General features: G+C 33.8%; 1 protein-coding gene across 9 annotated transcripts in view; it reads left to right on the forward strand.

Annotated features, from left to right (window-relative positions):
• Window positions 1-12021, forward strand: part of EXOC6 (exocyst complex component 6) — an 88427-nt gene that overhangs the window by 37950 nt on the left and 38456 nt on the right. For all 9 annotated transcript variants that reach the window (XM_085065207.1, XM_085065200.1, XM_085065201.1 and 6 more), the window contains exons 13-18: window positions 577-674; window positions 1741-1846; window positions 3739-3848; window positions 4882-4993; window positions 5779-5913; window positions 9071-9250. In XM_085065207.1, coding sequence (XP_084921333.1) covers window positions 577-674; window positions 1741-1846; window positions 3739-3848; window positions 4882-4993; window positions 5779-5913; window positions 9071-9250 — 741 coding nt within the window. The remainder of the gene's footprint in view (window positions 1-576; window positions 675-1740; window positions 1847-3738; window positions 3849-4881; window positions 4994-5778; window positions 5914-9070; window positions 9251-12021) is intronic.

Raw genomic sequence — 12021 nt, forward strand, 5'->3', positions numbered from 1 at the left:
CTGTATTATTAATTTAATTGAAATTGCTGTAGTCAGATTTTAACTTCAGGTGAGTGCAATGTTTGTGTTTTCATGAATCATATATACAAATCAAACCCAAAATTACAGAGTAATATTTAAAAAATGTATTTCATGCCTTAGGTCCTCATTTTCAGTGTTATGAACGGAACATATGTGTTCTGGGCTATCCAGCAAGCATCTGTTATTCATATCTGTGCAAAATTATTGTTAGTTTTGTAATTTGTATATGTTGTCTTCTACGAATGCTTTACTTCCCATCCTAAAAAAGAGTAGCATTCCAGTTATCTGGAATCCAGATAGTTGAAAGACCAAGTAAACATCATTAGGAAGTATTCTTGCAATTTTTAACAAACAAGGAGAAGTGGAGCAGATTTCCAAATGCATAAGATAAATACTTTGGTAAAGGTTTAATAAGTTATAGTGGTGTACTAAAAGTACTTGTGTTGTACAGGTGACAAGAGTGAATTAGAAGTCTCACCGCAGACTTCTGAAATGTTGTGGTAGGAACTGAGTGTATTGGTTCTTGAACTACCCCTGTTCATTTTTATCCCTTAGGGCTATGGTTTTCCTGTGAACCGACTATTTGATCTTTTATTTGAGATAAGAGACCAATACAATGAAACACTTCTTAAAAAGTGGTCTGGATTGTTCAGGTTAGTATATCAAAATAGTTGAACCTTTTGTATTGCATCTATTGTTTTTGTCTGAGTTCAAGTTTTTATGACAAAAAAGAATTTGTTAACCAGGTTGGTTAGGACAAAGATATTCATCACATCACAAGAAGAGACATCAAGTACTGCTTGTGTAGTTAATGGAAAGAGAGAAGGTCTCCAAAGGGACATTACTGGAGAAACATGCAGGAGAGAGACATCTGTTTCTCTTCTTTAGGAACCTAATAATTCTAGGTTATTGCAATAGGGCTTTAGGTTCCTAATTTAGTTTGTCTTAAAGCTTACTGTTAGCTGATACGCATATCTGCCTGACAAACACTGACTTTCCCAGTATGTCTTCGTGCTTTTTTAATGAAGCACTTAAGTTTTCACCAATTCCTTGGGATCATTTGATTGAATAAGGTTTAAACCTAGAAATACGTCAGCCTGAGACTGTACTCCAAAGCCTATCTGCAGATAGGGTGTGATGTCTAAATGTGCAGAAATTGTTTGCCATAAAATGTTTTATTACAGAAAATATTAAATTGACCACTGAAGACTCTCCAGCTCCCTGTGCTTCTAATATAGACATTTGACAGTAGAGAAGTGCAGAGGATGCCCAAACGATGCTGTGGCCATATCCTGCTTGAAGTTCTCAGAATCATCTCCATTGACCATATGGAGCTCTGGTGCCTAAGTGAGACACGCTGAGTGTCAGCTTTAGTGCAGGAAAAATGGGGTTACCATAATCAATAGATATGTTTTACTCTACAGTGGATTAGTTGCTCTGAGGTTCCTTTGCTGTATTATGCACGTATTAAAACACTTTCAGGTATTTTTTTCTCTGTGATAGAGAAAGCAAATGAAAGGACATTTCACTGTAAAGCTTTAACATATATGAGGTATTTCCAAAGTAATTAAAAATACATGGGATGTGTAAAATTCTTAAAACTTTTTGAAGATGCACGCCTAAGTGTGGTGGTAAAATTTGTATTTATTTACAGATTTTAACAGCAGAAAATATGGTAAGTTACATGTCCAAATTTTTGTCACTTCACTTATTCACCAGGGATATTTTTGAAGCAGACAACTACAGCCCTATCCCTGTAGCAAATGAAGAGGAATACAGAATTGTTATAAGCAAATTTCCTTTTCAAGATCCAGAACTTGATAAGGTAAGGGAAACTTTTATGCTATTAAAGTTTGTGGAAATACAGTTGAAGACACTGGGGACAGTAATGATTTTTATAATTAAAAAGCAATTAAAATTTGAAATTGAAATTGAAAAGCTGGGTCGATTAAGAGGCTAAATCACCTTCTTTGTGTATAATTATCTAGTCATAAATAAATACAAAAATGAAAGGCTTAGTCATTTGCTTAGATGTTTGAATGAATAATGAAACCCATTGTTTTTTAAACAAATTAATAATAGAATTTAATTGATAAAGTCTTTATGTAATTATAGTGCGATCTGTCTTAAATTTTGTCGCAACTCGTTGCACTTAATTACTCAGTATATGCTGTTGTATTGAAAAAATACATGTAAAATTGAGATTTGTTAGACAGAACAACCTTTGTATTTCACTTTTAAATTTAAATATTTGTGTTTGAGCATGTGGGGCAAAATAAACATGAAGGGACTTTAAATGATTCTGCTGTACTAGCACTGCAGGAGGATGTCCTTTTGTAGCCTCAGCCCTTCTTTCACTACAAACTCTTTTCACAGAAAGGTGATTAACCTGTTCTGCTATTCAAGTATGATTTTAGAAATACCAGTGAAGAAATAAGAGGCTCCTGATGGAGTCTGTATTGGGGCACTAAGTCTAAGAACCACATGACAGGGGGAGTTACTGCTGTAGAGGGAAGCTGCTTTATACACAATCCGTTGCTACGGATTCCTGCAAAAGTGAAAACCTATTTTAATTCTGTGGTTCAGCGGGGATTTGCCAGGCAAATGTAACAGCTGCACATCATTAATACAGTGCTGCAATGAAGGTGAAAAATTAAAGGAGGTTTTTATGCTGATTTTTTGAATGAGGTTCCAGAGTTCTTTCTGGGTGCTTTTCTCTGTCAAATTCATTTACTTAGCCATTATACTGCTAAAATAAATTAAACAGAATGGAAATCCCTTACAGCATTGGAAGTATGCCATAACCTGAATATTTAGTTGGCATATTTTGCTAATAAAATGCACAAATTTTTATTTTGTACTAAATAATTTTATCTGCTATACATATATATATGATTACTACAAAGCTTTTGCTGTTGTTGATGGATCCTTTTTTTAAAAGAGAAATTAAATTTTTCAGAGATTATACCAGTTGTTGATTATTTTTCTCATGCATAAGTCATAAACAGAAAAACAATTTTTTTGCAAATGTCAAAAATTATGTGTTCAGTGCAGAAATACCTATTTGGTATGTATAGATGTAATTGAGTTTATTAACTTTTGTTCTTCCAAAGACAGTATCAGCTTTAAAACTGAAGTAAGAAGCATAATTTTATTATTACAAACTTGCTGCTATTTCCCACATGTTAATCCAAATTCCCGAAAATAATTGAAACTGCTTTGGTTTTGTGAACCATAAAAAAATAGTCTAAGCATTCTCAAGATACTTTGAGAATCCCAAAAGTACTGAACTTCCCAAATTTTTTTTTTTGCACTGCTTTCTTTGGAAAAGCAAAGTTTGTATCTTTGAGCCTCTTACCCCAATTTTTTCTATCTTGTTCATTCAAATTAAAAGCAGTTTGAGACCTGTTTCCTAATGTTTGTTTGTAAAATCAGGGGGCTCTTGAACTGCATAAAATCTCCAAACTTTATTGTAATTTAAAGAAGTGAGAAAATTCTATTTTGCTTATAAGCTATTTAAACAGATATAGAAGTCAGCTCAACACATACCACTTTGAATTTGATGAAAACCAGAAAAGGTTAAGATAATTAAAATGTTGATAATGTTAAGTGACTATCTAATTGTTGTGTTTATTACCAAGAATTGTTGTGCTTAGTACCAAGCTCTTGCTGGAATCAATTTCAAGTGTAAAACAGTATTATCTCTTATTTTCACAGCAATCCTTTCCAAAGAAGCTTCCAATGTCTCAGTCAGTGCCTCAAATTTATATGCAGGTGAAGGAATTTATTTATGCAAGCCTTAAGTTTTCAGAGTCACTTCACCGCAGGTGAGTTTGAACTATCAGGAGTGTGGCTGTAAAGTAGCTTGTACCTTTCAGGTGACCTAAAAATATATGCTAAAATGAAAATATATTCTTTCTTGTGTAATTGCTTGCTATGCTTGTTTTATAATTTACATATGTAATTTTTAGTATATATTTCGTCTGTGATTCCCAATGCTGTCTTTTTAGCATATATTTGTACATATTTGGATATATGTACTATACAATATGTGCATTGGTGAATGTAGCTTGGTGTAGTAAGCAGTTTAAAACACTGCTGGGGTTTTTTTAAACAGTATTGAATGGTTTGAATAATCTAGAGAATTTATTTATTTAACAAAGCATGTAAAGATTGGAAAGGATACTTTGATACTGACTGTTTCAGAAGTAATTGCTTAGCATCCCTGATTATTTCCTAGTCTTTCTCTACTCGGTGCTTTGAGTTTCCTTAGCAGTGATTTCTCCTGCAACAAAACGTGCATGTTCACTCCCTCTCCTAATCCACCTTTTTCTGATGGAAAACATCACAATTCACCCATTTCCTTTCCTCTTCTGGCCTTCAAAAGCTTAGTTTTAATTGCATAAAATAGAAATCAAAGATCTGAAATCTGGAAGGTATTTGTGGCCTGTCACCCACTTCTGCACTGTTAAAGATGTAAATTACTCCTTTTCACACATTCTTAATTGATACTGTTTATAATTTACACGTACTAATGAGCACATGTTGACCTCCTTAGTAACTCATTAAAACCCACAAATTACTCTTTACGAACTGCTGTGTCAATAAACATGTCCAAAATCTAAAAATAACAGATTTTGTTTCAGTGTTGAAATTCAGTTAATGGATAATTTGGTAAGTGAAAGAGGTGTTCTATCTGCTAGATCACAGAAAACTTGGAGCAACCAGAATTTAAATCCACACAGAGAATTCTTAGCATCAAAAGTTCCCTTTGCAGACAAGAAATTAAAATTATTAAGCATTGCTGTCAAAGTATTGTTCTCTACAGCATAATTATAAAAATAAACTTTTTTTTTCTAGTTCAACAGAAATAGATGATATGCTCAGAAAATCTACAAATTTGCTGCTTACAAGAACTCTAAGTAGTTGTTTACAGAACCTAATTAAAAAACCTCATATAGGTTTAACAGAGGTAAGTTTTAAAATATATATTCAAAACTATGGGTTTTGAAACAATCCATGCTAAAACTATTTTTGTAAATGTAGATAAACAAGCATTGGTACCACAGTATGAGAAAATTAAGTAATGTTTGCTTTAAAATGACAAATTAAAAGAAGTATTAAAAGCATCAACATCTGTTGAAGAAGAGCAATGCAGTGTTGGGTCTGTTTGGGCCTGGGGATGCCTTTAAAGAGAGACATGACAATGAAAGAGTTTTTTGTTTTGTGTGATAAACAGAGAGTTGCAAAAAATAAGCCAAGGACTCTTACATTTTTTTATGTTTACATGCAGAGTATGATTTGTGTGTTCTGTCAAGCAGTTAGTAGCAGTAATACTGAGTTTCTCTTTCTTCCTCTAAATATTAGAGTGGAGAGGGACATAAGAGATACTTGAATGCATCGTTCTGCAGACAATGTTGTGATTTTTTTAATAGCAGTAATTAAAAAAAAAAATTCAAATGGCAAAATTAGTGATTTTATTTCAGCAATATATTTTCCTTTATTTCCCCTTTTTTAAATTTTAAACTATCAATTGGATTTATTTCACTGGGTAGGTGTATGCAATCTTTGTTTTTGAAATGGCATAATTTGTATTTGAAAGCAAACTTGAAAACTAACAGGGAAGAGGTGATAACCTGAAATACTGTAATGAATTTCCAGTACCATTGTTCCTGAAAGAAGTAACCATTTACAAAATCAAATTACAATGATTGTCATATAAAAAGGTTTTTACAAGAATTTTTTCATCTCTTACAGCTTGTTCAAATCATCATAAACACAACACACTTGGAGCAAGCCTGTAAATACCTTGAGGATTTTATATCTAACATTACAAATATTTCACAATTGACTGTTCACACTGCAAGACTTTATGGACTTTCTACATTTAAGGTATAGTATATTTAATCCATTGTGTGACTATGTCTGAAAAGTTATGTCAGTGAAGCATTTTAAAACAAAAAGGGTGAGAACAAAGCTGCATGTCTTCTCATTTTTGTGTCTAAAATAGTTCTGAACTCTTAAGTATTCAGTTGTAACACTGAGCAGATAAACAGTGTTTTTTATGCTGGTACCATGTCCTGGAATATGTCAGGACATGAGAAGCCTCAATATTATCTTTCAAATGCATTTTTTATGAAGTTTTGAATTGACAATCTAACCTTAAGTTTGCCAGAAGCTTTTAATAGATTAAGCTCCAGTTTATGTAACTTCTCCCTTTTTCTGAATGGGATCAAGCAAAACAGCTAGCTTAATCTAAATGTTTGTATCTATTTGTTTTTATTCTACAATAGAAATACTTTGTGATGTATTTTCAAAGGGTGTAAGTATTAGTATAAAAGAAGTATTAACAATGTGCTCCAACTACAATTATTCTACTATGTTTTTAGAATTTAAACAGCAAGACAAAAGTAAAAGTCATCAGGGATTCTAAAGCAGCTGCAACTTCAACTTTAAGTATTTCGTGTTTTTTTCCATGTATACTGAAACAAAGGAGAGTGATTTCTTGTATTTATGGGATAAAGAGGTTTAATCCTACTGAGAGAGTTCTGTTTTCAGCAATTCATTTTTTTCTCTTGATGCAATATGCAGCCTGTCCTACTGTAATATACCCTCTGGCATAGATGTTAAAAGGTGGGTGAGGTGGAATAAGATACCATCATTGCAAGACACTTCATATTTGCAGTTGATTGCCAGCAATTCTCCCATTAGCTGTTGCTTGTTTTGCTAAGGATTTAGTGCATAAGGCAAGACAGAAAGGTTCTGGCCTAATATGTGGTTACTATTGCCCTACCAGCACATTTACTAATTTTGCTCTAGGCTGCTTAGTTAGCTTGTTGTGTACCACCAATAGTGCATGTGTGTCTTGGAATTTGTGTATCTATAGCTATTTTCATGTAAGGGCAATTCATTATTTTTTACCATTCAAACACACATTCAAAAACATGTAATACAGCTGTAGTCTTCGGTTTCGTTAAGAGGTGAGATGTTCTTTATCCTTTAGTAAGTGCATTTGCAAGTTGCATTATGTTTTTTGTAGATTCCTTATGCTGTAAGTCATGTTTAACACTCCTACAAATGACTAAGTTCTGTTGGAGGGATTCACACAATATTGTGTCTGTGCTTAGGGAGTTTAGCATGTGTGCACTTTGGAAAAATACGGGATAAACGCTGACAAATGTAAGGGGTTTTTGTGTGTGTGGTTTCTCTCCTGTCTACTTTCCTGGAGAACTTGTTAGCACAACGTTCTCCAATTATAGCAGAAAATTCTTTTCTTGTTAATCCCTCTTTTTTTCCCACTCTATTGTAATGAAAAACTGCTCACAGTTCCCCAACTGGGCCCTCACAGAGTTTGGTATGTTCTACTGTTATTAAATTCATCTCCTGGCGGCAAATTGTGTCACCTCCATTCTTTTAGAGTGGTCAAAAATCTCCTTTTATTAGCAGCATTGATCACATTTACATTCCATGAGATGAACTTTTAAGTACATCTACACTGTATTTTTTTAATGTAAAACAAAGCCAGAAGGACTAATCTTGCCATTGCCAGTAAATAATTTTAACTGTTGAAGGTGATACAACCACTCCACGAATGACCTAGTCTTTAAAAAAAAAACAACAAAACAAACCCAAACAAAAAAAAATTGAAGCAATTTTGCTAAACCTAGGCAGATATATTTGCAAGTCTCATCATTATAGATTGTGGCAACTGAGGTTTCATTGTTAATTAGAAACTTTTAATACAGACTTGATTTTAATTGAAACTTCCTTAGTCAGGGCCATCTACAAAATTGTACATATCCACATAATCCTATGACACAATGACAGGTTGCCAGATTCTTGCATGTTGGATTTGGAGAGCTGTTCAGTGGAGGCTTTCTCAAATTGGTTTGGCAGTAAAAATGTTATTTTTAGGGAATCATACTTCGATATTTATTCATGTCAGGGCCACATATTTTCTTGCTTGCTCCTGAAGGTCCTTTCAGCCTAGGGCCTGACTGAAGACTAAATTTGGCACACTCAATGCGAGGACACCTTTAAGCTCAGATAAATGTGAATATTTTTTTTTGCTTTTTGCTTTTCTTATTTCTCATATGCCATGTTTTTTGGATTGCTTTCTTCCAGAGGAAAGTTGCAATAGGAGTTTAATCTGTTTTTTTTTTTGTTGCTTCAGTATATCCAGGCTATTTTTACCCTCTAAAAACCTTAAGCAACTGATCCCTTTGGTTTAAATCAAATGTCTTACTTGAATTATTTCTCCATATCAGTGAAGAAAATTTCACGTTGAACCTAAATTAGAAAGATACTCAATATCTTTAAACTCCAGGCTGGCAAAAGCACAACTTTCCAGCAGCACACACAAGAATCTGCACATAGATCCTGATGCATCTCTGAGGATGTTCCCTGTACAAATGAGACAGAGAGACAGCATTGTAAACTCAGTTTGCAGTAAATGCAGGACTTTGCTGTTCCAAAAAGTAGAATCCAGGGTGTGGCAGAACAGAGGTAGAAGAATGTAGGGGTGTGCTCTGCAACATGGTGTGTGATGATCAGGATATTTAAAGGAGGATGAAAAATTATGAGTATTCTTCAGATGTGCTGCTTTATGACATTAATGGCATAAAAATCATGTGATTACTTGACCTCTGTCCATAGAAGACAGAATTACTAGGTTTTTTTTGGTTTTTTTTGTAAAAAAGGCAAATAAACTTTGTGTTAGGGTTGATAAATTTTGAAGACTGAATTAAAGGTGGTTTTTGTCAAGTAGGTAAACAAACTATGTTTCCAAATTCAAATTAACTTAAATTGTCTGAAAAGCTCGATTATTCTGTAGGCATATCATGTTATAAACACTCACAGTATGCATTATGGTAGTATTTTAAAAACCTTACCCTCAGATGTAAGACGGACATTAAAATACCAATTTAAATAGAATGTTTTTTAATCTAAGAGAAACACAAGACTTCAGTTTTGTTGATGGATATAATTGTGTCTGCATTTTATAATATTTTAGAATTCTGACAAGCAACGCACACAATTTCTTTTTCAGGATGCAAGGCATGCTGCAGAAGGAGAAATATATACAAAACTTAATCAAAAAATAGATGAATTTATTCAGATTGCTGATTATGATTGGACAATGTCTGAATCAGATGGAAGAGCCAGTGGATACTTAATGGACCTAATTAACTTTTTAAGAAGCACGTTTCAAGTTTTTACTCATTTACCTGTAAGTGTTCAAAATTAAGTTTCATTTCAAACTATTTGAACATCATTTGATTTTAAAACAGTAAGGTTTTGACAAAAGGCGTGGTTTGTGAATTGTGCACATGCTGGCAGATGTATTTTTGAGTTCTTCTCAGCACAGAAATATTGTCAATTGTATTTCAGTATGTTGGTGAAGCTTACCCATCTGAATACTTTAAAAAATGCTTTCAAATACTATAGTCTAAATGTTGTTATTAACAACTAATTTACAAATAGTGTAAGAACTCATGCACTTGGAGCCTTTTTGGTTAACCATCTTGGTTTTGTGTACACATGCATTGGTTCAAACAGTGCAGAACTGGTGCAAATCCTGTGTTTGTGTGTAAGATTATGGAGGTCTTGTATTCTCCAAGGTTTTTAGCTAAATATTTCTGATAATGAAAAGTTATTTGATTTTAGTTAACAGAGCTTCATTGAAATGAATTCTTACTCATATTCAAATATATCCTGTGTTATTTTGTCCCAAGAAAAAGGGCACTGTTAACCTCTCATATGTATGAATTGTTATATTCTGTTATCTGATTTTCCCTTGCTTTCAGATTAAAAAAAAAAAGACTATTTCTAGTTTGGCTTATCATCATAGTGGTTTATAGCTTTATAGGTCTGGAGTAACTTCAGTAAGTAATTCAAACTACATCTTATTTTTATCAGCTTGTCCTTGGTTGTTACAGTCACACTGATGTCTGAGTGCTTTGCCCACATGCAATGCTTATAAAGAATAAGTCCTCAATGCATAGGATGTTTTGAGGCTTCAGATTGGAAGTAAAAGATAATTTCATTATGTGCACAAGATGTTGAAGTTGCTGGCATAGCAGGCTTATCTTGTCTTCCAGGTCTTACACAAAGAGACTGTGATTCTTCAGTCTTCTGTTCTTTTAACTGGCTCAAAGACAAAGCCCTCTCAAAATGTATCATGTGATATTGATGTGAATGTGTCATGTGAGGCATATGCTTCTGTGCCAAAGCAGTGGAGCGTTTTTTGATAAAGAATAGCAAGTTTGTTAGATAGTTAAATTCATTGTAGCTTAATATACAAAGCAATGTGAACAAATGGCACTGCTCCTTAGTGTCTATATGCATATGGCAGTTAAGAGGTGTGAAATTTGTAGAGCAGGATGTACAGAAGTCTGCCATAAATGTAAGTTGCTATATAGCTGTTCAGAAATGAGCCACAGACAAAACAGAGTAATGTGTTAAGAGGAATGCAAAGAAGCAGCTGTGGCATTAGGACTTACGAAGTGTGGGAGGAGTATAATTATGTGCCTGGGGGGTACAACTCAGCCTTTGGAGAAAGCTAGTTTCTGTGCCTAGGTTATTCTGTGATTTCCAGCTCTGGTCAGGTAACAGGCAGGATGTAGAACTGTGTGGTCAAGTAGTCTGCTCTGGCAAGAAGTTTCTTGTAATTTTTTTCCTTATCCTGCATCTCACTCCCTATGCTATCTTGGCCAGTTGTGGAAACATAAAGTACTGTTAATATTGTATGTGAGCTGCAGAGTTGATACAAAAATGTATACTCAATTTCATTATAGTGGTTCCAGTTAGATTTGTTCTAATAAGTTATTTTCATTAAGAGAAAATTTATAGTAGAAGTATTTTCCAAGATTAGCCCGGAACTAGGTTCTATAACTTTTATAAATGCTTCAGAGTGATAAAGCTAGATTTTCACATGCCATAATTAAGATTTGGAATAGTTTTAGAATTAATTTTAATTAAAGAATTATTTGGTTAATGTCACATGTCGTTTCCATAATAATTTTTGTATGGCTGGCAGAAACATTCCACTGCTCAAAATAGGTTATCAGAACCTTTTCTGTAATTAGAAATCAAAGAACAATAGTCCTAGCACACTGGCCATAATTCTAGTAAGGAAAAGAGTGGGACAAGTAGAGAGGTCTCTTCTATCTTAACGCACCCAATAGTGTTAGAGGGCATTGGGCTAGGACTGGGCACACTAGCTGGCCACACTAGTTCCTCATTGTCACACTCCAGGGTCACTGACTTTCAATTTGGTATTGTTTCAAATTCTAGCCTGCCTGTGGAAGTGTTATATTCTTTAACAATTTTTTTGTTGCAGTCATTGGGTTCTTGTCATTGGAGTCTTGTTTTATTTTCACTGTATGTGTAAGCTGTGTAAGTGCACAGGGATTTGTCTCCTTCTGTGCTTTCATGTGGGGCTGTACTGAAGTATTTCCATACCAATGTGGACATAACTTTTCAAAAATGCCTTATGTTGCATATCTGTTTTATGCAATTTGTATTGTTTTTATTGGAATATTAGAGCTCTAAATCAGGTAGACCATGATCTCAAATGTACTGAATCTGCACACAAAGGGACACAATTTAGTTGGGGTCTGATATCTCTGTTGAATCACTGGAAAGGTCTTGTGTCTCCAAGGTTTTTTTTCTCTCTCAAGTTTTGCATCTTAGTTTTCTCCTCTGTGTTTGTTTACTGTACTTAAGAAGCAATTTTGGAAAAGAAAACCGCTTTCTTCCACCCTACAGTTATATTGCCATTAGTTTTATGTTAAAATTTATTAATGGGTCATGTTTTATTTAGATTCTTAGTATCCTGAGCCATTCGAAGTCTTGCTTGAACAAAGTATATTAATAACATACAGATAGCCTCTGTAAGCCATAATGGTAAACATGGCATTTATTTTTTAACCTAAGAGTTTTGGAGTGTATTCTTTCTTGTAATGAAAAGTTTCTGGAAAGGCATTTCAATAGACACTT

The sequence above is a fragment of the Lichenostomus cassidix genome, chromosome 6 (genome assembly GCF_008360975.1).
Source record: "Lichenostomus cassidix isolate B80296 chromosome 6, HeHo_3.0, whole genome shotgun sequence".
In the NCBI taxonomy this organism is placed as follows: Eukaryota; Metazoa; Chordata; class Aves; order Passeriformes; family Meliphagidae; genus Lichenostomus; species Lichenostomus cassidix.